Source organism: Somniosus microcephalus, chromosome 11 (genome assembly GCF_052327205.1).
Source record: "Somniosus microcephalus isolate GS21.2 chromosome 11, FLI_Smic_1.0, whole genome shotgun sequence".
In the NCBI taxonomy this organism is placed as follows: domain Eukaryota; kingdom Metazoa; phylum Chordata; class Chondrichthyes; order Squaliformes; family Somniosidae; genus Somniosus; species Somniosus microcephalus.
In genome coordinates, this window is record NC_140997.1 from 183,953,450 (window position 1) to 183,981,111 (window position 27,662).

General features: G+C 41.3%; 1 protein-coding gene across 8 annotated transcripts in view; it reads left to right on the forward strand.

The window, feature by feature from the left end:
* magi1b (membrane associated guanylate kinase, WW and PDZ domain containing 1b) overlaps positions 1-27,662 on the forward strand; it is a 532,630-nt gene that overhangs the window by 497,740 nt on the left and 7,228 nt on the right. For 6 of the 8 annotated variants that reach the window (XM_086001484.1, XM_086001485.1, XM_086001488.1 and 3 more), the window contains 2 exons: positions 5,575-5,718; positions 11,318-11,456. In XM_086001484.1, coding sequence (XP_085857610.1) covers positions 5,575-5,718; positions 11,318-11,456 — 283 coding nt within the window. Of the gene's footprint in view, positions 1-5,574; positions 5,719-11,317; positions 11,457-12,738; positions 12,828-27,662 lie in introns of all 8 variants that reach the window. The other 2 variants (XM_086001489.1, XM_086001492.1) reach the window with 1 other exon arrangement.

The window sequence follows — 27,662 nt, forward strand, 5'->3', positions numbered from 1 at the left end:
ATATTTCCTCTCCTCATTCTTTCTGCCAAAATGTATCACTTCGCACTTTTCTGCGTTAAATTTCATCTGCCACGTGTCCGCCCATTCCACCAGCCTGTCTATGTCCTCCTGAAGGCTATCACTATCCTCCTCACTGTTCAGTATACTTCCAAGTTTTGTGTCATCTGCAGATTTTGAAATTGTGCCCTGTACACCCACATCCAAGTTATTAATATATATCAAGAAAAGCAGTGGTCCTAGAACTGACCCCTGGGTAACACCACTGTATACCTTGCTCCAGTTTCGAAAAACAACCATTCACCACTATGTGTTTCCTGTCACTTAGCCAATTTCGTATCCATGCTGCCACGGTCCCTTTAATTCCATTGGGCTCCAACTTTGCTGGCAAGCCTACTATGTGGCACTTTGTTGAACGCCTTTTGGAAATCCATGTACGCCATGTCAACCGCATTGCCCTCATCAACCCTCTCTGTTACCTCATCAAAAAAAATCGATCAAGTTGGTTAAACACGATTTGCCTTTAACACATCCGTGCTGGCTTTCCTTAATTAATCCACACTTGTCCAAGTGACTCTTAATTTTGTCCCTGATAATTGTTTCTAAAAACTTCTCCACTACCAAGATTAAACTGACTGGTCTGTAGCTGCTGGGTTTATCCTTGCACCCTTTTTTGAACAAGGGTGTAACATTTGCAGTTCTCCAGTCCTCTGGCATCGCCCCCCCCCCCCACACACCATTTCTAAGGAGGGTGGTTCCAGAGGGCCAACCACCTTAGAAACGGGAATGGTGCCAGAGGACTATATAAAACTTTATTAGAGAAAACTGATTACCCTGCAGATTTAACCAAAAAAATCCAACCTCTGATACCTCATTTAGCAGATACACTGTCCAGTATGAAACAAGAAGATCCCAGGTTTTTTCCTTTGCCTATGCTGAGCTAGTAGTAAATCTCATTACATATCTCAGTAGAGATGTTACAATTGGCCTTATGTATCTGCGTGGAGAGGAGAAAATTAAGTGAGTTCCCATTCCTGATGACTATCAAGTGACCCCTGGTGGAGATGCATGGAAATTGGGTGGGAACTGGATTAGATGTAGCTGTGATGCTCCTTATTGCCGAGTTGCCTGCCAATGCTGACTGTATAGGAGAAGATTATCAACATTTCTGATCCCTTACTACAGGAAACTTTGTGCTATCCGGGACCGAGCTACTGCCGTTCCCTCAAAACTGCCGGACACTCCAGAGCTAATGTTGAAACATACGGAGATTTTCATCTCCGTATGAATCAACAAACCCTGTTGCTTAGCAACAGCCTCTAAACAGTCGGCTAGCGTCTCTAGCTGAAGCTGTTGCTTAGCTACAGATGTTGCAGAGCTTGACTGTTCAAAAAAAGCAAAGAAAAGAAACGAAAAGAATAAAAAACGGCTCCTGATTTTTGCCGGTGGCTCGAGTTTGCGGGACGGTTCGCCTCCGGATAACACAAAGTTTCCTGTACCTCCAAACCTGGATAATAGGAATAGGCCTAGATTAGCAAATGTTTATTATCCCCTACTTTGCACATATATGTCTGCTATCTCAAGGGGGTTCCATCAAATTAATAAAGAAACTCTGATCTACTTACTATCATCACGGAAATGACTGTCAAGATCTTTTATAGGTAAACGATTTAATAAAATATTTTCTTCATCTGGTGAAAATTGTTTGTGGTGGAACCACACCACAGGACAGGAAACTGGACCATGGAGTAACAAAGGCAAGCAGTATTCCGAGTCTGAATCAAAAAAAAATGTAATTTACATAAGGAGTAACTGGGTTTAAAGTACAGTTTTGACTAAATTGATTTTTCAATCAATTTGATTTTTTTATATGCAATGACGAGCCAAATTTTTTAAACTTCATTATCCTGTGGGAGGCATGTCTATACCACTGAGAGTACCAGCCTCCAGATGACTGGTATAACATCTCGCTGTGAGGGTGGAGGTGGGTGTCAGATCAGAAAATCTGTCTAACTCGTGTAACTGCCATATTAATTTTTTTAAGGTCATCAGGATTGGCCCCTTACTCGGGGTGGGAGGGAGGGGGCCGAAGGTATTATCGCTGGTGCTGGGTGGTCCTAGGCAACCTCCGTCACAAAAAAATCCAGGTGCTGGACATTCCAATTGAACGGCGCAGGCGGGCACAGTCGAGGCACCTGTAGTGCTGCGTGGGCCCACTGGCCCCATGCCAGTTAGGTGCCCGTCTGCTGATTCCACAAACGCGGGAGGGCACTGATGGGCACAATCCCGGCATAACCACAGGAATGGTGGCCCCTGGATCTTCAAGACTTTAGTTTTAAATTCACAACAACTAATACTGACTTGAGCTCAGGCCTTGGGTCTGCTTTTATAAGGCTGCGTATTCAAAACGTTCTCCGTCACGTAGCTAGGTAACAGCTAGCAGTTCATCCTTTACAGAGAAAAGTAGCTAAATGGGTTTAATGTCTACACTTGACTGGCATCCAACAATTTGGAGAATATTAATTGAAAAGAATTAATGCATTCTTGTTTCTGAGATTTCATTCTGATAACAGATATTTTATTAGCGTGTCTTTAATTACAATGTTAACCTTGTTGAAATGTGATGCAATATATAAAAGTGAAAGATTTAAGTAGCTTTCCTAATGTATGAATCATGGCTTGTAATTTTTTTAATAGTTTAGCATACTCAAGATTTTACTTTTGAAAAAGCTGCATTACTTAATTTGAGATTGCTCATGGCAGAAGCTATTGTATTGCGTCTGCCAAATAGAAATGTTTGATGTTAATTAAAAGCAGAGTAGAATGCTCCAGGAGCACCATTTTACAGGTGGGTGGCCTAAGCAGACTGCAGCTGCAATGTGAGCACATCCCTCACACATCTAAAGAGATAGAAATTACAGTGAGCCTGTCAGTTCAGCTGTCCTGGAGGGAGATGAACTCGCTGCATTAGGGAATCACTTCATGATTAATTAACTTAATGTAAAAAAATACTTTTATTAAGAATTGTGGTGCATTGAATTTATTTGTTTGAATGAAGTGAAGAAGCCTGCAACTCTCCACTCCATTCGTACCCCATATTCCTGGGCCACACACCATACACATTCTGTGGCTCTCTGTCTGCTCGTGAGATCTGATCTGGTTGTTATGCATGTGACTTTCCTTTCATTTTGTTTTCCCCTGTACTCTCTGGGCAGGTGCCTTGCCTGGACTCGGTGACTCTCCACAGGCGAAATCAGAAACTTAGAAGCACGGGGATTAAATATATGTCACCACCACCATACTCACTATACTGCATCACCTATGCAAACAATTTACTGTCTCTTTGACAGAAAAGATCTCCAAAGCAAGGATCAATACTGACAGGACACCAAGTGTCAAACTTAGTACTGTATTAGTAGGTTTTGAACAAAGACAGATATTATGCAAGAGTACATACCACTGCTGTGAAATAGCTTGAACATAATGGGAGGGGAGAGCAATTCTTAATTTTAAACAAAAGAATTACCTGTTTTTCTCTATAATTAAAGACACACTAATGAAAACACTGGAAGATCTAGTTTTGTTACATATTATTTCTGGAATGTAACTGCATTGGAAGTCATTTATGATGGAGGAAAAAAAGTGTTCTCCATTTAATTTAAAAGAGAATTTTCACTCCAACTTACTGACTCGAAAGGTAGTCCACAATTTGATGAATATCCAAGAGAGAAGGTCACAGCTATGGAGAAGGATAAGAGCAAAACACAGGAATAAAGGAGTTCTGGGTGAGAGAGAGCTTCTCTAGAAGCAGCAGAGTCCAAGAAAGAGCCACCAGACTACCTGATCTAGCAACTGATATCCCTTGTGATGGAAATGTAAAAACTAAGAGCCTCTCTAACCTAAAAGAGGACACAAGGAAAAAACATCTTTAGCTAAAATAAAAACAGAAAATGCTGGAAATACTCAGCAGGTCAGGCAGCATCTGTGGAGAGAGAAACAGAGTTAACGTTTCAGGTCGATGACCCTTCGTCAGAACTGGAAAAAGCTGGAGATGGAACCGATTTTACGCAAATGTAGGGGCTGGGAAAGGGGGTGGGGAGGAAAGAACAAAAGGGAAGGTCTGTGATAGGATCAAAGACAGGAGAGATTAAGAGACAAAAGGGATGATGGTGCAAGGCAAAAGGAGATGGTAATGGGACAAGTTAAGAAACAAAAAATGGCTCTAGATGAAGTGTGAATGGTGATGGCAGAATGATCGACAGCTGCCATGTGAGAGAGAGAAAAAAAATGGGAAAAAAGATAGGGGCAGAGGTTTAGCTACCCCATTTAGCTACATATTTAGCTACCCCATTGTTTATGGCTAGCAGCTGCTATTCACTGAGGAACAGGAGTAGTACTTCCTGATCTCATAATATGAGGCAATAAAAAGAGATCTCTTACTAAGCCAAAAATTACATTTTTGTGTGGTGTTAAGTTTACTTACTACAGGTCTCCAGTGGCAAGTAAAACCTGCACTTAACTAAACTGTGGAAGTTGAGAATAGCTGAGCCCAGTAAGGTAGCTTATTGGATAGACAAAGCCGAGTAATCAGAATGGCAGCTGAACCAGGTAACCATGTCTTGTTATTAATAAAATTTAACTGATCATGGCATTGCACGCAAGGAGTCAACACCCAGTGTAGTCTTCGGATTAGAGAGCGGAGAATGATTCGACCATTTTAGAGCCATACATTCTGCCCTGTCTTTATATATAATACTTTTACAAAACATATGGCAATTTGGAAAGTTGAGTTGGTTGGAACATATGAGTTTTTCTGCAGTACAGGCTGAGGAGTTGGGAGATACCTAACTTCGGTACTACAGTTCCAGCACAGGCGGGAGGGTGCAATTACAATGTGACAAGTTCACATAGGCAGTTTCCACTGTAAATGTGGACATATAACAACTTTTTCCATTATAAACTTCTAAGAATTGTGTGCAGACATAGTTTTTTCAATGCAGTATGGATTATGCAGTTGGACAAAAGAAAGGGAGTGAGAGTGGTGTTCAAATAGAGAAGATTTATATCTGTAGGAGTGAATAATTCTAGTTGATCTCCAAGATATCAAAGAGATTCCTATCTGTAGAAGAAAATCATGTTTAAAATTTGTTCTGGGATAAAAGTCCCTGCTTTTGGTTTCAGTTAGTTGTCTGGGCAGGAAGATAGCTTGACTGGAAAAACCAATGGAGAACAGAGAGCAAAAAAAATTAATTACTGGCTACAAAATTTCATGGAGGTTCTACTAAGGCAGAAAATCGGCAAACCCCCGAGCAAACTGAGGAGACCCGGATACGTCGAGTCTTTCCCATTTATGGGAATTTCCAGTTGCCTAGGACAGGGAGGTGTTACTGGGTCGCAACACCTTGATGGTGTTAATCTGCAAAATTCTCCCAGGCCAGGATTGCCCCTTTGTAAAAGCAATTAGGCATGTTATCAAAGGGATTTTTGTGAGCGGTGCCCATTTGCTGAGCGTTTGTTGTTGTGAATGTTCTCTTTAATTTACCGCAATCATTGTTCAATGTGATTTGTATCTTAAAGGAACATGACCTGTACACTGTGGAGTTGGATAAGGGACCAAAGGGTTTTGGATTCAGTCTTCGTGGTGGGCGTGAATACAACATGGATCTGTATGTACTCCGATTAGCTGAGGATGGTGCTGCCATAAGAAATGGTAAAATGAAGGTGAGTAGATTTAATGCAGAGTCAAACAACAGATGGTGCATTTATTTATTATTAGATACTAAAACCGATGATTATAGAAACATAGAAACATAGAAGATAGGAGCAGGAGTAGGCCATTCAGCCCCTCGAGCCTGTTCTGCCATTTAATGAGATCATGGCTGATCATCCAAATTCAGTACCCTGTCCTTGCTTTCTCCCCATATACCTTGATCCCTTTAGCCTTAAGAAATATATCTAACTCCTTCTTAAATATATTTAATGAATTGGCCTCAACTGCCTTTTGTGGTAGAGAATTCCACAGGTACACCGCTCTCGGGTGAAGAAATTCCCCCTCATCTCTGTCCTAAATGGCTTACCCATTATCCTTAGACTCTGACCCCTGGTTCTGCACTCCCCCGCCATCGGGAACATCCTTCCAGCATCTAGTCTGTCTAGTCCTGTTAGAATTTTATAAGTTTCAATGAGATCCCCTCTCATTCTTCTAAACTCCAGCGAATATAAGCCCAATAGACCCAATCTCTCCTCATACGTCATTCCTGCCATCCCAGTTATCAGTCTGGTGAATCTTCACTGCACTTCCTCCATGGCAAGAACATCCTTCCTCAGATAAGGCGACCAAAACTGCACACAATACTCAAGGTGTGGTCTCACCAAGGCCCTGTACAACTGCAGCAAGACATCCTTGCTCCTGTACTCGAATCCTCTCGCTATGAAGGCCAGCATACCATTTGCCTTCTTAACCGCCTGCTGCACCTGCATGCTTACCTTCAGCGACTGGTGCACAAGGACCCCCAGGTCTCGTTGCACTTCCCCTTTTCCCAATCTATTGCCATTCAGATAATAATCTGCCTTCCTGTTTTTGCCACCAAAGTGGATAACCTCGCATTTATCCACATTCTACTGTATTTGCCATGCATCTGCCCAATCACCCAACCTGTCCAAATCTTGCTGGAGTTTCTCTGCATCCTCCTCAGCACACACGCCTACCCAGCTTTGTGTCATCTGCAAACTTGGAGATATTACATCTAGTTCCCACGTCTAGATCATTTATATATATTGTGAATAGCTGGGGTCCTAGCACCGATCCCTGCGGTACCCCACTCGTCAGTGCCTTCCACTCGGAAAAAGACCCGTTTATTCCAACTCTTTGTTTCCTGTCTGCCAACCAGTTCTCTATCCGAGACAGTACCTTACCCCCAATCCCGTGTGCTTTAGCTTTGCACGCTAATCTCTTATGCGGGACCTTATCGAAAGCCTTCTGAAAGTCCAAATACACCACATCCACTGGTTCTCCCTTATCTATTCTACCAGTTACATCCTCAAAAAATTCCAGTAGATTAGTCGAGCATGATTTACCTTTTGTAAATCCATGTTGACTTTGTCCGATCCTGTCACTGTTTTCCAAGTGCTCTGCTATTACATCTTTTACTAGCTGGGGGGGGCCGGCGTTGCCAGGGCAGTTTAGAGGGCTGCGCGGTTGACGGCCGGCCGCTGCCGCTCCCCTGCTCTGTGTCTCGGGCCGAGCGGTTGTGAGGCCCGGCCCGAGTGACCCCAACTCAGCTTCCGCTCCGGCGGGCCGACGCAGCTGCCCCGCTCGCTGTTGAGGAAAAGAAGGGGAAAAAATGGCGGCGACGTTTCGGGAGGCTGCAGGATTAGGTCCCGCCCATGGCGCACCGATTGGTCAACCATCAGACCACTGAACTGTAGGATTGGTCAACCATCATGTCACTCAACGCTAATGAGCGGTAGGATTGGTCAACCGCTAATGAGTGGATTTTTGAACGTTTTTTGTATACTGTCCAAACAATTTTTGTCTGACCAAAAAGTAAATATGCCTATGACACTCCCCTAATCATAACCTTTCTTTTGATATAACATATGTGTAGGTACGCTCTATAACTTTTGAGTGTATAGCGGACAGACAGACAGACAGACGAATCCTCTTATATATGTAGATAATAATGGACTCTAGCATTTTCCCCACTACTGATGTCAGACTTACCGGTCTATAATTCCCCGGGATAGATTATAGTCTATCCTTAAAAAATGCTGCCAAGCTAATGGGGTTTGACATCTCTTCTGCAAAAATTAAAAGATGCAGGGTCAAGTGAGGGATGAAGCATTGCATCAGTTGATTGAGTATCATTTAATTAAAGTATTGATTTTAGCTTAAGATTGAATTTTCTAGTTTGTGAAGTAGAGTAATTTAATGCAGTTGAAAGATAATATCATAACTTCCAAATGAGTTTACAAACTCAACTATTAGAGAAATTGAATGACCAGAAAAGGCTAGGAATTCATCAGGTTGCACAGCTGTCATTCCAAGCAAAACCTAGATGCTTATCATGAGTTCTGATTTTTCTGTTTCACTTAAGGTGAATAATCTACAGTGACCCTAATCTGCAATGGGGCAACCTGGGTAGAAATGTAAATATCTGTTAGCTTAAAATGATGAAGCTCTAGTTTTCAGGTCAAAAAGTTTGGGAATAACGACATTTGCCCTTCCTGACAGTGATACTGTGACTGACCTGTCCTACTCCATTAGAATTGCTCTCCATTACTCTATAATTTCCCTTTTATGAAGATTATCAGTGCATGCATGATGAGCTAATAATGAATAGGAAGACGTACATACTGAGTGATTTTTGATCCTTCGCTTTGACATGAGGTGAAGATGTATATTAACAATCAGTGCTGTCGTTTGCAAACCAAATATAACTTCAAGACTGTTTATAGCAATTGGATTCCTTTTAATTAATTCATTTACTTTTGCAATAAGATGCTTCTTCACCTTAACTTGCCTTGATTGCAATGGCAGATCATAAATATTAATAAGAAAACATTAAATTAAGCATGCAGATCAGAAGTGTTAAACAGCAATAATAAAGAGCATCAACACAGAAGGACAATGAACGGTTCCAATACAATGTCCTGAAATGACTACATGAGCAGATTAGCAACTGTTTCAATAAATTACTGTGTTGAGATTGATCTCCCTGTCTTAGTTTGTGTCTTTTTGCCAGTCTTTTTCAGACGAGCCTTTTTTATTCATTTAAGGTCCTCGTAGTTATATGGGTGGGAGAAGATTTTCTCTGTGTGCTATGTGTAACAAGATCATAAATCTCGCTTATTATTTCAATACACGTAGCACACGCAGATTACTTTGAGGCTATACTGTTTCAGTTCATTTTGCCAGTATTTATTTCTGCATCAGGAAACTTTAAAAGCATAGGTTCAGTACATCCTTTCTGGAATCTGCATGGGGGTAAGTTTCCAGTGGGAAACTGGTGGGATTGGATCAATTTTACAACTCACCCAATTTTACTTTCCATTGAAGTTAGGTTAAAGTTGCCCAACACCCCCACCCCCATGTATTGCTATTTTTTATAACTGAAATTGGTATTTATACAGGTAAAATCCTCTTTAAATCAGTGAGATTCTAGTAATATCTCAGTAGTGCACTGCAAAATGCAACAGGATTACATGTTTTTTCTAAAGTTTGTCCAAATATTCTATGCACAATATTCTTTCCTTCTGGCTGGTTCTTTAATTGTAGTTATTCCTGATTAGAGACTGGGCAGGAAACCATTTTCACAGATGCTACATGAAAGAAAAGCTGTGCACGTTTGGACATCTGAAAAAGTTTGTAACTCCTGAAAGCTCAACATCTTTTCCAGTTTGCACCTATGTTGGTTCTTGTCTCATCTCCAAAAATTCTTCTCATTTCCACCAACGCTGGATTTAAGAAATACACAGATCCACGCAATATTCTAATTCATGACATTCCTGTCCCAAATTTGTTGGTACATAAATATTACTGCACTCCTCAGAGGGTTCAGTAATCACTGTAGTACTTTGGTGAGCAAACATTTGGACTGAATCTGAAGGGCTGTTGAGATAAAAGTGCCTGACTTAATCCAATTTAGCATTATCTATTCTCATGGTGTCTTGAAATGATCAACTTTATTTCACTGGATGTAATTTTTGGCAACTAATAAAATTACAAGCTTCGTCAAGTTGTGATTGTATTTTCCAGGGGTTCATGTGACAGTCAGGCAGATAGACACAGATTATTTCAATTATCCCCCTGTCGGTTTTCCAGCTGGTGATGCAGCTTAATAATTGCATGCAGATTTTAATACACTTCCATGTCATTTCATTCAATAAGGCACGTTATTTTTCAACGCAATGACACATCAGCTGCAGTTCTTCTGTACACCACCCAATTTGTTGCGGTTATTTGTGCATTTGTTTGTGAATTTCTGTTTAAAAATCTACCACCTACTTTTAAGTGCAAAACACCCTGTGTTACTGAGCCATAAAGACTAGGAAGGTCCGAGGTTCAATTCCTGCTCTGTGCGGAGTGAGCTTGTCTCAGTCTGAGCAGTGATAGGGTCACTATATTTGGCCTCAGTACCCCTGAACTGTGGAGAGGAAACAAATCAGCCAGGGTTCCCGCTCTTGATCATGCTGGAAAATGTGTGTGTACACACCTTGGATTTGGTCGGAAATAGACAAAGCTGTGACCTTTACCCTCAGCATCACCTGCCTTTACCCTCAGCATCACCTGCCTTTACCCTCAGCTTGGGCTGATAAGTGGCAGATAACATTCGTGCCGCACAAGTGCCAGGCAATGACTATCTCCAACAAGCGAGAGTCTTACCACCGCCCCTTGACATTCAACAGCATTACCATCGCCGAATCCCCCACCATCAACATCCTGGGGGGTCACCACTGACCAGAAACTTAACTGGACCAGCCACATAAATACTGTGGCCACAAGAGCAGGTCAGAGGCTGGGTATTCTGTGGCGAGTGTCTCACCTCCTGACTCCCCACAGCCTTTCCACCATCTACAAGGCACAAGTCAGGAGTGTGATGGAATACTTTCCACTTGCCTGGATGAGTGCAGCCCCAACAACACTCAAGAAACTTGACACCATCCAGTACAAATCAGCCCATCGATTGGCACCTCATCCACCAGCTTAAACATTCACTCCCTCCACCACTGGCACACCGTGGCTGCAGTGTGTACCATCTAAAAGATGCACTGCAGCAACTCATCAAGACTTCTTCAACAGCACCTCCCAAGCCCGCGACCTCTACCACGTAGAAGGACAAGGGCAGCAGGCGCATGGGAACACCATCGCCTGCATGTTCCCCTCCAAGTAACAAACCATCCTGACTTGGAAATATATTGCCTTTCCTACGTCGCCGCTGGATCAAAATCCTGGAATTCCCTCCCTAACAGCACTGTGGGAGTACCTTCACCACGTGGACTGCAACAGGTCAAGAAGGCAGCTCACCACCACCTTCTCAAGGGCAATTAGGGATGGGCCATAAATGCTGGCCTTGCCAGCGATGCCCACATCCCATGATCGAATTTTTTTTCAAATGACACTCGCCACATGGCACCTGCTGCCTGAGGAACCTGACCCCAGTATGACTCAGCAGCTTTGGAAGAAACGAGGAGAAATTTGGAAGAGATAATAAAAAATCTTTGACCAGTATGGAAATATCTGACATGATTATTCTTAAGGGTCCCCTTGTGCTGCTCTTGTGAAATCTTATTTACATTTATGATTATATCTCATTCTTAGGTTGGAGATGAAATTCTGGAGATCAATGGAGAAACGACCAAGAACATGAAGCATTCTCGTGCTATAGAACTGATTAAAAATGGTGGTCGAAGAGTCTGCCTAGTTCTGAAACGTGGAAATGGTTATGTGCCAGAATATGGTGGGTTGCCCTATGAAAATGTTACTTTCTCCCATACTGTCACACAATGAGTGATTTTTTTTCTCTCTCTCGTTTTTTTCTGTTAAGATCTGGGAATTTTTTTCTTCTTTTCACAAATGTCTTACGCTTATGTACAGTATTTGGTTCTGATCAGCTGGTTCTAATTCTGCACATTTGCTGTTTTGCTTTAGAATGGGCTGGAGTAAATATAAGGATATATAACAGAGTAGTCAGGACAACATCTTGCAACTAAAACATATTTTACTGTATTAAATTATCTGTAGTTCAAATGCTTACTGAGTACACAACTGTAAAACCTAATGTAATTTAGTTCAATAGGAATGAAACTGCAATCTGAGTTTACACCATGTGGCCAAAACTTGAATACAAGTGTTCTAATATTTATTAATTTAAATTATCATTATTATATGTAAAGCATTTGAAAACATCATATTTTATAGCCATTCTTTTAGTTATGGACATTTAGCTTTTCATTAACAGCACAGAACAACCTGTTGCCTGTGGAAATTTTACATAAATACAGACTAGTTTTACCACTTGCATTCTGCAGTACCCATACTCCAGACCCTTTCTAAGGGATATTTTCTCTTTAACAAGTTGATTCACCCAAAAGAAATAACTTCAGATCCTCTTTATGACTTGTTTAATGACTTGCTGCTTCCTTGAAAGGTTTATGAAGTTTTGCAGGAAAATATGAAGCTGAATTTGAACAGCTAAATCTACTAACATCTCTCTTGAATCCAAATGAATGGGATTATATATTATTTTTAAAAATATATATATAGTTACCACAAATAGAATTCTGAACTTCCTGAGCTTTTGAATTTTTTTTGATCTCCATCGAAATGATGGGTCTCATCTATCTGTAAGGGTATATATTTTTGTAACAAGTTCTGTAATTACTTTTAATATGATACATAACTTTCCATGGATTTAAATGTAGAGTTTGTAAATATTTAAATGAGTCATTGTTTACATGCCATTTTGACTTGTTGTATTGTGATATAAAAAAAAATGGAGTGAATTTCCCAGTAGAACTTCCTGGTGCTCTTTTTGCTGTATCCTTTGGTCCTGCAACTGCTGTCTTTGCAGTCTAATTGTTTTTGCCTGGACAATCTGACTGGAACAATAATAAACATCTTTCCATGATCAACAGAGTGATCAATCCTGTTGCTGCTTACTAATAGGGAATCTAAACCTATCTTCTGCTCTTTTTCTTTCTCGTCTTTCCTGGGTGCTGGGCTCTTCGTTCTGCCCTCAGCGATGATACCTCCTAATCTCTCCTCATGCATGAGAAGCGACAAGCACGGGGAGTCTTGCTTCTACTTAATGGGCCCTAATCAAAATACGGTTGGTAGATAAATCAATATTTGCTGCTTCCATCTTGCTGCCTTATTTATAAAGGCTCATACTATGTTCCATTTAATATCCATTCAGCCATATAGTATTCAGTATGCTTGCGTTCGTCAGTGCAGGTTTCCGACTGATCATGCTAGCAGGACACATTTGCCTACATTTGTGGGACACAAGCTCTTTTACAGGAATCACCCTGATGTTTTCGTAGTTGCTATAATGCACAGCTGTCTTCTCACAAAGATGCAGCATCCCATTACAATTGGATATGTCCACCTTATCCATCAACGTCATTGGTTCCACAAGCTAAAATTAATGGTGGTTTTTTTCATTGCTAAAACAAGCAATTGCCCTGAGACTTTATTTTGAAAGGTAAACATCCAAAATAAAATTCTGAAGGAGAAAGAAGCATAATATTGAAAAAGGCTTTTCATTTTCAAATCTTGCTTCCTAATGAAACCTTGAAAAGCACATCCATTGTACATACTCTCTAAAACATAAGAAAGTGGTATCACCAGAACTTGCAACAAAGGTAGGGGTGTATAACAGATGATATCGGATCAGCTGGCTGTAATATGCCTTGCCTGATTTTTTTTCCCCCATTTGAAGTCAATAGAAAGGAAATCGGGCATAACGGGCAACCAATCTGATAATGCCTGTTATACACTTTTGCTGAAGTTCAAAGTTCCACCATATGGTTCTTAATCTAAAGTTGTGGTAAAGTGTCACACTTGTAGATCATGCCTATTCCCATCATTCAGAAAGAACAGCATTTTGCCACAAATAGATTATGCTTTGTGTAATTTGTTTTATACAGCCCTGTTCATTGATTAAGATTTACAGACCTCAATTTTGCCATTATTGCACACGATGTGAAGCTCAAATTGTTACATTGCAGTACAGAAGTTTGTTATTTGTGGTTGCATTAGGTTCTTATTTGGCATATTGAATTGCAAGCCTTCAGACTAACATTTGAGTAGCTGCATTGATTTGTGGCACAGTACACCAGATTTAAGTTCCCGATGCCCTAAACCCTGTGTTTGACCTTGTGGTATTAAGTACCTTTAAACATTTCTTGCAACACACCATACACACTGTTAATAGTTTCGACTGCATACCTCAGTATTTAATCTTACCAAATTTGGATTTTTTTTAACTTGCTGCTTCTGTACTGCAACATAATCAGAGCTCAGCTCCATCTCATAACATTAAAGGTGTTTTCCTACAGAAAGGGGACAAAAACCTCTGCCATTACATGGTGTTCAACTTGACTTTATGCGTTGGGAGCTTGGATGGTTAGTATGTATGATTGACACACATCATGTAAAGTGGAATTGGATTCTTCACACGTGCATGAAAGAAGAGGCTGGTTCACAGAAATGGTATCACATTGGTGATTTTATCATTTGACAAATGGGGAAGATGTATACCTCACGAGGACTGTATGTGAGTTATTAAGGTCCAGTTAATGAGGAACAGCACGCCATGGGTGCCTAGTCACCCAGCGCAATGTTTGGTTTATCCTGTGGCTATTGGATTGAGATTTTAAATGGTTTCAAATACAGTTAGCAGTTAGAAGGGGTGCAACTGGCCTGAAGTTTGGTTTGAAGATAGGACTGCAGATGCAACTAAGTCAACCCATCACTTTAAAGGAATGCTCCAGAAAATGCTCACAAAAGCACATTTATACTCTTAGAACTACTCCAAGAGCTAAAAAGTACATCTGGATTGTTGGCTGAGAGGGATTCGGTTGTTATAAATTAACAGGCACAACACTGAAGTGTTGGAATAGAGACTCTGTATGTAACTATCCCCAAGTCATCTTAGATCAGCTTCAAGTGTCAGCATACTCGAAAAAGCAAGATGATTCAAGCACTGGGACAAGTGGGAAATTCAAATTATCATTTAAGTGTCTTTAAGTACCAGGTTTCAGATTGTAACTTAAAAAAAAATCTGATTGAGATTGTACTTAATGGCACTTTATGTGGATGTCCTTGGAATATTCTTTTACGGAATTCCCTGTGTTCCAAGATTCCATTATACGGGAAGGGTTGCAGGATCTGATGACTTTTTTCAGAAAATATTAAGTGAATTGGAGTTCCATTTTCTGCCCAATTTCTTCACTTTGTCAATTTCTCCTCTCCCCAGCCCCAACCGAGGTTGTCTGATGATGTAGCCAAGGTCACTTTTAGAATCCCAGAGACGTTCCACATAAGTAAATGAATCTGAAAATGACTAATTGCATTAATTTTCACTGGCAAGCTGAGACAAAACTAGCAAAGCTACTAAATTTGCTTCTTAGACTTAATGCAGAGTCTATTCTACACATAATGTGGACTACACAGGAACAGCAGGATCCAGATATCTGCAGTATGTGGGTTCAATTAAAAAATGTTGTATTATAGACTTGTGTATAATGTATGAAAGCTCCTCTTTTCAAATAAACTGTTCTACAGCTGATGCAACCTGAACCTTGCCATCTCTCTACTGAGTTCACTGCCCTCCTGTCCTCCCTTAACTTCTCCCTCCATATAAACTCTCCTACCCATTTTCATGGCCATCCACTCGATCTTGTGGCCCTCTTTTCCCATCATCACAACAGATAAGGCCATCTCTGACCACTCCTTTGCATCCCTTACCACTTGCATTCCTTACCACGCACATCCCCCTTCCAAGCTCACTTACTTTTGCATGTGCACCTGGAAAAACTCTCCCCAACGTCACTTACAATGACACTTCAGAATTGACAACTATCTAGCTTTGGCCTACCATTTGCCACGATACTTCTGCAGCTACCAATCTGCTCAATCACACCCTCACCTCCATCCTTGATGCCATTATCCATCCTCATCCTTCTCAACCTATCTGCAGCCTTTGCCATGGTTGACCACACCATCTTCTTCCCAACACCTCTCTTCTGTTGTCCAGCTGAGTTGGATTGCCCTCGCCTGGTTCCACTCTCACTATCCAGTCATAACCAGAGAATCTCCTGCAATGGCTTCTCTTTAAACCCCCGCACTGTTACCTCTGGAGTCCTCCAGGGTTCTATCCTTGGCTCCCTCTTATTTCTCATCTACGTGCTGCCTCCTGACAACATCATCTGAAAACACATCAGGCTCTACATGTACGCTGATGACACCCAGCCCTACCTCACCACCACCTCTCGACCCATCCTCTGTGTTGTCAGACTACTTGTCCGACATCGAGTCCTGGACGAGCCGAAATTTCATCCAATTAAACATTTGGAAAACCAAAGCCATTGTCCTCAGCCCCCGCCACAAACTCCATTCCCTAGCCACTGATTCCATCCCTTTTCCTAACCACTGTCTCAGGCTGAACTAGACTGTACATAACCTCAGCATCCTATTTTGACCTTGAGTAGAACTTCCGGCCCCATATACTCTCCATCACCAAGACCGCCTATTTCCACCGACATAATATCGCCCATCTACACCCCTTCCTCAGCCCCTCTGTTGCTGAAATCTTCATCCAGGCTTTTATTACCTCCAGGCTCGACGATTCCAATGCTCTCCTGGCCAGCCTCACATCTTCCACCCTTCTTGAGCTTAAGCTCATCCAAAACTCTGCTGCCAAATCCTAACTCGCACCAAGTCCTGTTCACCTATCGCCCCTGTGCTTGCTGACCTACATTAGCTCCTAGTCCCTGAACGCCTTCATTTAAAAATTCTCATCCTTGTGTTCAACTCCCTCCATGGCCTCACCCCTCCCTATATCTGTAACCTCCCCCCGCCATACAACCCTCTGAAAACTCTGTGTTCCTCCAACTCTGGCCTCTGTCCATTCCCCGCCACCCCCTTCTTTCACAACATCATTGGTGGCCTTGCCTTCGGCTGGCTGGAATTCACTCCCTAAACCTCTTCACTTTTAAGACACTCCTTAAAACCTACCTCTTCCCTGTCCTAATGTCTCCTTCTTTGGCTCTGTGTCAATTTTTGTTTGATTACGCTTCTGTGAAGCACCTTAGGACATTTTACTACGTTAAAGGTGCTATATAAATGTAAGTTGTTGTTGAATGGCCACGAATCAGCCACCATTAGCATTAGTAGAGGAATGTATTGAGAAAATAGAAAGCATTTACTTAGGATTTTAAACTTTTAGCTTTAAACTGTTTAGGGATATGAATTTTCATAAGTTTGTTTTACGATTATCTGGCAATTGGTAATGAATTGACTACTACTTATAGTAGCATTTTGTTCTTTTAAATAGAGAAGAATATTGGAGCCCAGACAGACCAAACTCTAGAACTTAATGATTATAGAGTCATAGAATCATACAGCGCAGAAGGAGGCCATTCTGCCCACCGTGCCCGTACCGGCTGTCTGAAACAGCTACCAATTAGTCCCACTCCCCTGCTCTTTCCCCATAGCTCTGCAAATTTTTCCTTTTTAAGTATATATCCAATTCCCTTTTGAAAGTTACTATTGAATCTGCTTTTACCACCCTTTCAGGCAATGCTTTCCCGATCACAACAACTGGCTGAGTAAAACAAATTCTCCTCATCTCCCCTCTGGCGTTTTTGCCAATTATCTTAAATCTGTGTCCTTTGGTTACTGACCTTCCTGCCAGTGGAAACAGTTTCTTCCTATTTACTCTTTTAAAACCGCTCATAATTTTGAATACTTCTATTAGATCTACCCTTAATGTTATTTGTTCTAAGGAGAACAATCCTAGCTTCTCCAGCCTCTCCACATAACTGAAATCCATCATCCCTGGTACCATTCTGGTAAATCCCTTCTCCACCCTCTCTGAGGTCTTGACATCCTTCCTAAAATGTAGTCCCCAGAATTGGACACAATACTCTAGCTGAAGTCTAACCAGTGATTTATAAAGGAATAGCATAACTACTTTGTTTTTGCACTCTATGCCTCTATTTATAAAGCCAATGATCCCATATGTTTTTTTTAAATATGCCACATTTTTTTCCCTTTCTTTCCCCAGTTTACTCCCTTCCCCTCCAAGTATTGATTCCTTGCTGGTTAAGTTCCACAAGCTCTGGTTGTGCTCTAGTACATGGCCCAAGTAGCCAGATTAATGTCTGAGCCTAAGCAATGAGCGCCAGAGGGCTATTCAACAATGGGATAGAGAGCAAATGAGATCATAGCCGAGCCTGATCTTATTCCAATGCAGCCTCTACATATGTGCACCTTTAGAATTAGAAAGCATGTCCGCTATTTTTCCTTCCCTAATCTATAATAGCTGACACAAGTTGTAACATGCCGACTGTTGCCCCAACTGAGATTAGCAAACCCCCAAAAAACTTGCTTGAGCTGTATGACTCAGGCAATCAGCTGAGCAATCAGGAAGCCCACGATAGTGTTGTGAAAGATTAGTAGCTTCTTTCCTTCGTCTGTTTCTTCTCATTGCCACTTGACACCTTCACGCCGCAGCCTCCTTACCTCGTGATTTCATGATCGTAGCCAGGTCATTGGACACAACACTGAGCATAGGTAAGGTGCCGAATTAATAGAAAGGAAAGAAAATCTTGCATGTACATTAATATCCCTTCTATGAGGCTGAAGAGTGGTGCCGATAGAAGCTATGAAGAAGCTATAGTGGTGATTTGTCCTCTTGGCTGCTGACTATTTCAGGGAGCAATCATGGAGAAAAAAGTACTGACCAAAGTGCATTTTATTCAAATAAAAATTGTTAAATGGGAAGAGTACCAAGACATTCTATATAACTATTGATTGTAATCCTCATATGTGTGGCACCGTGCTCATCAGAAGATGATCACTGTTTTGATGCAACAACACACCTTCCCATGATTTGTAACCTGATTAATGTGAGCTTAAATACGAAATGGGAATTATTACATTCAATTTACAGCACAAAACCATGCCATTCAGCTGGTGTTTATGCTGCACCCCCGCCTCCTCTAACTCCATTTACTTCATCTCAACCTGTCAACATATCCTTCTACTCCTTTCTCCCTCATGGACTAATCCAGTTTCCCCTTAAATGCACGTATGCTATTTACCTCAGCCACTCCATGTGATAGCTAGTTCCACATTCTCGCCACTCTTAGTAGAGACATTACTTCTGAATTCCTTATTGGATTTATCAGTAGTTATCTTATACTTATAGCCCTTAGTTTTGGACTCCCCCACAGTCCACAAGTGGAAACATCTACTCTACATTTACCCTAATAAACCCCTTCATAATTTTAAAGACCACTATATGAACATAAGAACATAAGAAATAGGAGCAGGAGTAGGCCATTTGGCCCTTCGAGCCTGCTGTGCCATTCAATAAGTTCATGGCTGATTTTCTACCTCATCTCCACTTTCCTGCACTATTCCCATATCCCTTGATTCCCTTAATATCCAAAAATCTATCGATCTCTGTCTTGAATATACTCAACAACTGAGCCTCCACAGCCCTCTGGGGTAGAGAATTCCAAAGATTCACCACCCTCTGAGTGAAGAAATTTCTCCTCATCTCAGTCCTAAATGGCCGACCCCTTATTCTGAGACTATGACCCCTGGTTCTAGACTCCCCAGCCAGGGGAAAGATCCTCCCTGCATCTACCCTGTCAAGCCCTGTAAGAATTTTGTATGTTTCAATGAGATCACCTCTCATTCTTCTAAACTCTAGAGAATATAGGCCTAGTCTACTCAATCTCTCCTCAAAGGACAATCTCCCATCCCAGGAATCAGTCTGGTGAAATAAAAACAGAAAATGCTGGAAATACTCAGCAGGTCAGAAACAGAGTTAACGTTTCAGGTCGATGACCCTTCGTCAGAACGTTAACTCTGTTTCTCTCTCCACAGACGCTGCCTGGCCTGCTGAGTATTTCCAGCATTTTCTGTGTTTATTTCAGATTTCCAGCATCCGCAGTATTTTGCTTTTGTACCAGTCTGGTGAACCTTCATTGCACTCCCTTTATTGCAAGTATATCCTTCCTTAGGTAAGGAGACCAAAACTGTACACAATACTCCAGGTGTGGTCTCACCAGGGCCCTATATAATTGCAGTCAGATGTCTTTACTCTTATACTCAAATCCTCTTGTAATAAAGGCCAACATAGCATTTGCTTTCCTAATTGCTTGCTGTACCTGCATGTTAGCTTTCAGTGATTCGTGTACAAGGACACCCAGGTCCCTCTGAACACCAACATTTTCCAATCTCTCACCATTTTAAAAATACTCTGCTTTTCTATTTTTCCTACCAAAGTGGATAACTTCACATTTCCCCACATTATATTCCATTTACCATGTTCTTGCTCACTCACTTAGCTTATCTATATTCCCTTGAAGCATCTTTGCATCCTCCTCACAACTTACATTCCCACCTAGCTTTGTATCATCAGCAACCTTGGATATATTACATTTGGTCCCCTCATCCAAATCATTGATACAGATTATGAATAGCTGAGGCCCAAGCACTGATCCTTGTGCTACCCCACTAGTTACAGCCTGCCAACCCGACAATGACCTGTTTATTCCTACTCTCTGTTTTCTGTCCGTTAACCAATCCTCAATCGATGCTAGTATATTGCCCCCAATCCCATGAGCCTTAATTTTGTTTAATAACCTCTTGTGTGGCACATTATCGAATGCCTTCTGAAAATCCAAATACACCACATCCACTGGTTCCCCCTTATCTATTCTGCTAGTTACAGCTTCAAAAAACTCTAACAGATTCGTCAAACATGATTTCCCTTTCATAAATCCGTGTTGATTCTGCCCAATCCTATCAGGCGCCCTCTTGTCTTCTCTTTTCAGTCTTTCCTGATAGTTGTACCCCCTCAGTTCTGGTATCATCCTTGTACGAGTACCACGGCGATAGGGTGGGAATGTGGAGTTGAGATCGAAGATCAGCCTTGATATTTTTGAATTGCGGAGCAAGCTCGAGGGCCTGTATGGCCTACTCCTGCTGCGATTTATGTTTTTACGTAAATCTTTTTTGCACTTCTCCAGTGCTTCTGTATCTTTGTAGTAATATGGAGACTAGAACTGTTCATGGTACTCTTAAGTGTGGTCTTTCAAGTTTCTATATAAGTTTAACATAACTCCTCTGCTATGAATTATATTCCTCTAGTGATGAACTCCAGTACTTTGCACTTTTTTTGGCTTTGTTAACCTGCTTTTAATGATTTGTGAATCTGTACTCCTAGATCCCTTTGCACCTCTACCCCATTTAGACTCTTATTTTCCAAGGAGTAGGTGGCCTCCTTATTCCTCCTGCAAAAATGCACCACCTCACACTTATCTATATTGCAATTCATTTGCCATGTACACGTCCACTCTGCAGGTTTGTTGATGTCTTATATTTTGTCGCAGTCCTCCTCAGTCTTAACTATACCCTCAATTTGGCGTCATCCGCAAATTTTGATATTGTTCTTCCGATTCCTGAGTCCAAATCAAATTTGTAACGAGTGAACAACAGTGGTCCCAGCATCGATCCCTGTGGAACACCACTTCCCACCGTCCGCCAATCTGAGTAACTACCTTTAACCCCTACTCTCTGTTTTCTGTTCTGTAGCCAGTTTGCTATCCATTCTGCTACTTGTCCCCTGACTCCACATGCTCTGACCTTAGTCTACCATCGATACCTTATAGAAGGCCTTCGATAAAACTGCATAGTAGAATGGAATCGATTTAACAAAATCAAAACTTCTTACGATTGAGTAGAAAGTGCCCAATAGCAACTGCTATTTTGTTCCTTATGGAAGCTGGAGCTGTTTCATGAGTTGGAAAACATTTTTTTCTATTTCTTTGCAGGAAATCTCCCTGCAGTGACCTACTAATCTTTTTAAAAGGGTCTTGTGTGCGTGTGTATTAGTCTGAAAAACCTTGTTACCCGCCTACTATTTAAGTAGAGCATTACTAATTAATGAAAACTCGAGAGTTAGTTTTCATTTGATACAAAAAGGAACTCTTCTTAACAAGTAATTTTAACGTTTCACCTGTTTATGCTGCTTCTCCTTATTGCTGGGATTTATAATCTGATCCTAAAACCTCCCAAATTTAGTATTTTAATCAGACTATAATTCCCAACACACACACCAAGTCAGTTAAATAGCACAAAGTTTCAGAGGCAACTATTAATTGGGGTTTATTACTGTAATACTATTCCAATGCACTCCTGGCTGGCATCCCACACTCTACCCTATGTAAACTTGAGGTCATCCAAAACTCGGCTGCCCATGTCCTAACTCGCACCAAGTCGTGTTCACCCATCACCCCGTACTCGCTGACCTACATTGGCTTCCGGTTAAGCAATGCCTCAATTTCAAAATTCTCATCTTTGTTTTGAAATCCCTCCATGGCCTCGCCCCTCCCTATCTCTGTAATCTCCTTCAGCCCCACAAACCCCCCCCCCCCCCCACCCAAGATATCTGCGCTCCTCTAATTCTGCCCTCTTGAGCATCCCTGATATAATCGCTCAACCATTGGTGGCCGTGCCTTCTGTTGCCTAGGCCCTAAGCTCTGGAATTCCCTCCCTAAACCTCTCCGCCTCGCTATCTCTCTCCTCCTTTAAGACACTCCTTAAAACCTAACTCTTGACCAAGCTTTTGGTCATCTGCTCTAATTTCTCCTTATGTGGCTTGGTGTCAAATTTTTTGTCTTAAAACACTCCTGTGAAGCGCCTTGGGGCGTTTTACTATGTTAAAGGCGCTATATAAATGCAAGTTGTTGTAATCTTTTAACTCAAATTAGCTGCTTAAAAGTTCTAATCTGAATTGAGACACACACATTGATTTTCTGTTTGCTCCACAGTGTCATTGAAAAGAGGACAACCGGGTATTTGGAATTATTTGAGCTACAATAAAACTAGCTGAATTCAAATAAATGACAGGGACGTGACAATAATTGCTAGAGTGGAACAAGCCTGTCGTGTGTCATAGCAGCTAATTTTAGAGAAGGCTCATGACTGAACTGGTCTGCTCAGCTTGTTCTCTGACGCTGCTATCAAAGCTGTTAACAGCACACTGCTCAGTGATAATTAACTGAGTCTCTACCATTCAGCTAACGTAGTTCAATAGTTAAGGAATTGTCCAGGCTGGAAGTTGTTAGGTCAAGAATGAATAACCTGCTTTGCTTTACATACATTTAACCAGCAGATAGATGGTATCAATCGGACATATTAAAACATCCGTGTTTCCATGAAAACAGTTGTCTGATGAGGTTAGGCTCTTGAAGCTTTTCCCTGTCTGCATCCTCTGCTTACAGAATGGAACAGTGTCAATTTATTTAACATTTTTCTATTTGATAATCTGTTTGATTCAATTTGCTTCACATAGGTTTTTATGAACATTTTATCACTGTGCCTAGCTTGTGTCTTTTTTAGTATGTTTTGTTTAAAATATAAATTACATAAGAACATAAGAACATAAGAAATAGGAGCAGGAGTAGGCCAATCGGCCCCTCGAGCCTGCTCCACCATTCAATAAGATCATGGCTGATCTGATCCTAACCTCAAATCTTCTATCACTCTGCATCCCCCCGAACCCATGTGATCTCCCGGGAATTAATAAAATCTTGAGGAATATTTTCCTCTGTCGCTAATGTGAGAAAAAAATTGTGCAAGTATATAATAGGTTTCACTTTTTTATACTCACAATGACCCTTTTGCTCACAACTTGTATGCTCACAACGCATATATACCCCCTTAATATTGTGTATTTAGATTCCATTAATTTACAGCTTATTTCTGTTCAAATCAATGCACAAATGTTTTGGAAGAAAAATCTTACTACACAATAAGCTGATTTATGATTGCCCTTATCCACACATTGAATCCAAACTAAAATTTCATAATTGAATCAATTTATCAATAAAAATGAATTTACATACAAAAACCCATTTGAGCCCATTGTAAAATAAGTTTGAAAAATTATGTAAAGTGAGTGTAGCCTCAAGGAGGGAGGATTGAATAGTAAAACTGTTGCATGAACACATCGAATCACTACTTATGGAAGGTGTTGAAAACTGTTTACATAGATGGCAGTTATTTCTACGTGGGTTTCCTAATTGTTCACTGTAACTTCGATGGAAGATCAGCGGAAACCCTGGAGAAATGGTGGAAATGGCTCTTCTGTTGCATAGGCCCAATTAGATAAAGCCCAGTAATGAGTAGTCAGATGGACTCCGACAACAGTGATACTATATCTGGCTTTTAGCAAAGAAAGCTAGCTACTAGGTGGGCGGTATTTCAACATAATGACAGTCTAATTTGAAAAGCAAAGTGTTGTATATCATAGAATCATAGAAATTTATGGTGTAGAAGGAGGCCATTTGGCCCATCGTGTCTTCAGTCTTCTGTTTGTTCCCCATACAGCCCTCTTTGTCTTTTGCTCTGTTGTTCTCCTGCCCTCCCATTTCCTGCTGTCTTGTTGCCATTATCTGTTGCCAGTACAAAGATTCAGTGCTGCTCCTCTCTCTCACTATTCAGTTAGCAAAAGCACTCCATCATCCCATCAACAAAAAAAGCCCTACTGAATGCAACAGAGCTGTAAATTGTATGGAGCTCTGTTACTAGCACTATAGATGATGGGGAAGCCCTGCCTGACAGCAACATTTTCCTGCTTTCTCCCATTTGGAGAGGGACAAGAAGCAGCACTGCACCCTTGCACTGACAGCACTGTCACCCAAGTATTGGGGTGGACTTGCAGAGACCTAATTCGGTTTGCATGGAAGCAAAAGACTTGCTTAAAAATAAGCAGAATTGTACTGCAGGTGAAATCATGGGTTTTGGCGGCACTGGGAGGAGGGAAATTTAGGAAACTTGCATACAACTGGGATTTGTTTACAAGTTGGCTTCCTTGTCTTGATAAATTTGTTTGGGTGTGTACCAAGCTGGAGTATAGCGCTGCTTGAAATAAGGAAAGATTTCTATCGCTACCACTCTTGTGTCTGATGCTTCAGTTTCCTCTACTCTGTTGTTTAACTTTATTCATACAGAATATGTAAAAAGAAAATCGAAAGTTGACCAAAGTGTTGGCCTTTTGGAATCTCCGTTCCCTGTCTACTACTTCATCCTCTCAAAAGAGCCAAAAATAATGAAGTAATTGGATGCACAAACGCTAATTCCTTTAATCAGTATAAAATTTAAATCTTAATTAGTACCAAGTAATTTGAAAGTTTGAGGGCTATGGATAAAAATAGTTTTTATTTAAATTAAAGATGACTACTTTTCTTAGAATGATGTAGACTCCATACACTTCTATTTTTATTTTGTTTCTCAGAACTAAAGATGCACTGACACCTTTTAAAGGAACTGAAATCTACTGATATTTTATCCCCTTCTGTGGAGCCTTTTGCCGTGCTTGCATTGGTAGCGAAACTCTGGCCGTTTCAAATGTTGACATTTTTTTGGTCTGAAACAAGTTGTCCTAACACAAATAGGCTCATGCAGTAGGCCATCTCTTCATGTTCAGTATCCTGTTTGCACACATGGAATTAGTTGCAGAACAACAGACAAAGGATGAGAGGCTGTTTTTTCTAAAGCTGAAGATATATTATCTTATAGCAGAAGAAGATTAATTTTTTATTCCTGCGGGGTAGGAAGATCAGAATTTTGAAACTGAGTTGGCTGTTTCTTAAATCTGTCAATCATGATCACATGAATCTCATCAGTTCTATAAGGATCATATGCGCAGGAATAACATCAAAACTGGGTAAATAGTTGGGGTTAAATCTCCAGTCCTTTGAAGATGGTGAGGCTCAGAGAAGGTTCATTTTTTCCCCCATCTAAGCTTTGTGTTTTTTAGGGCATTTTTTTCTAAAGACCATCTATGACTGAAAGAACAGGTGACCTTCCAGCCCAATGCCAATCCAAGTCTGTAACCAGTCACTTGGAGCTGTGTGAGAGTGGCACAGGAGTGAGGAATAACTCCATCAGATTTCCCCCATCTCCATGTGGGGAAGTATCTGGCTTGCACTTAATGAGGTAGAAATGAGCGGCATCGCATCCGCTGCCTGTTACATGCCTGGCCCGATGTTCACTTCTATTGACGTCAACAGAACTGAATATCAGGTGGGCCGTATAACGAATTTCTACCCTAATGTTTTTCTGGGGACAATGTAGTGTACAAGACCATTTAATAAGTTAATTCCAGAATAATCAATTTAGCCACCGGCAGCTTATGTCAGTGATGATTAAGTAACCTGTGATCCACTGTGCCAACTGCCAACATGAAATCCCCAGGTGACTACCTCGCTTAACCAATTTCAAATGCCAATTTCCAAGTTTCCCCAAAGGAACTGGTATTGGATACATTTGCTGTTGTTTACTCTGAGTTGGTATCTTATAGTCAGTTCCCATTCAGCCTCTGCTAGACAATTATCCTCTCGCAAGCCCCTGTCCTCTCAACAGTGACATCTCTTATTTCCCAGTGCTCACAGCAGAAGTGCTGATAAAGATATGTACGCCTATTCATTTATTAATATTCTTATTAATATTGTGCTGTTATGCACAAACCTTTTTTCCAACCAGTGAGATGATATACTATTGCTGAATATTGCACAGCTGGATTGTGCAGCGGGTCAGTTCAATATTATCCTGATGTTTTGAAAATGAGTTTATTTCTATAGATCTTTGATAGAACCAGTGGATGTGGTGTATTTGGACTTTCAGAAGGCTTTCGATAAGGTCCTGCATAAGAGATTAGCGTGCAAAGTTAATGCACATGGATTGGGGGTAAGGTACTGACTTGGATAGAGAACTGGTTGGCAGACAGGGAGCAAAGAGTTGGAATAAATGGGTCTTTTTCCGAGTGGCAGGCAGTGACTAGTGGGGTACCGCAGGGATCGGTGCTAGGACCCCAGCTATTCACAATATATATTAATGATGTAGACGAGCGAACTAGATGTAATATCTCCAAGTTTGTAGACGACACAAAGCTGGGTGGGCGTGTGTGCTGTGAGGAGGATGCCGAGAAACTCCAGTATGATTTGGACAGGTTGGGTGATTGGGCAGATGCAGTATAATGTGGATAAATGCGAGGTTATCCACTTTGGTGGCAAAAACAGGAAGGCAGATTATTATCTGAACGGCAATAGATTGGGAGAAGGGGAAGTGCAACGAGACCTGGGTGTCCTTGTGCACCAGTCACTGAAGGTAAGCATGCAGGTGCAGCAGGCGGTCAAGAAGGCAAATGGTATGTTGGCCTTCATAGCGAGAGGATTCGAGTGCAGGAACAAGGATGTATTGCTGCAGTTGTACAGGGCCTTGATGAGACAGCACCTTGAGTATTGTGTGCAATTTTGGTCGCCTTATCTGAGGAAGGATGTTCTTGCCATGGAGGGAGTGCAGCGAAGATTCACCAGACTGATATCTGGGATGGCAGGAATGGCGTATGAGGAGAGATTGGGTCGATTGGGCTTGTATTCACTGGAGTTTAGAAGAATGAGAGGGGATCTCATTGAAACGTATAAAATTCTAACAGGACTAGACAGACTAGATGCAGGAAGGATGTTCCCGATGGCGGGTAAGTCCAGAACCAGGGGTCACAATCTAAGGATAAGGGGTAAGCAATTTAGGACTGAGATGAGGAGGAATTTCTTCACCTAGAGAGTGGTGAACCTGTGGAATTCTCTACCACAGAAGGCAGTTGAGGCCAATTCATTAAATATATTCAAGAAGGAGTTGGATATATTTCTTAAGGCTAAAGGGATTGAGGGATATGGGGAGAAAGCAGGGACAGGGTACTGAATTTGGATGATCAGCCATGATCTCATTGAATGGCGGAGCAAGCTCGAGGGGCCGAATGGCCTACTCCTGCTCCTATCTTCTATGCTTCTATAAAGACACCATATTGCTCAACTATAGTTACCATTATCTTACGGGCCCATACCCTTCTCACTAA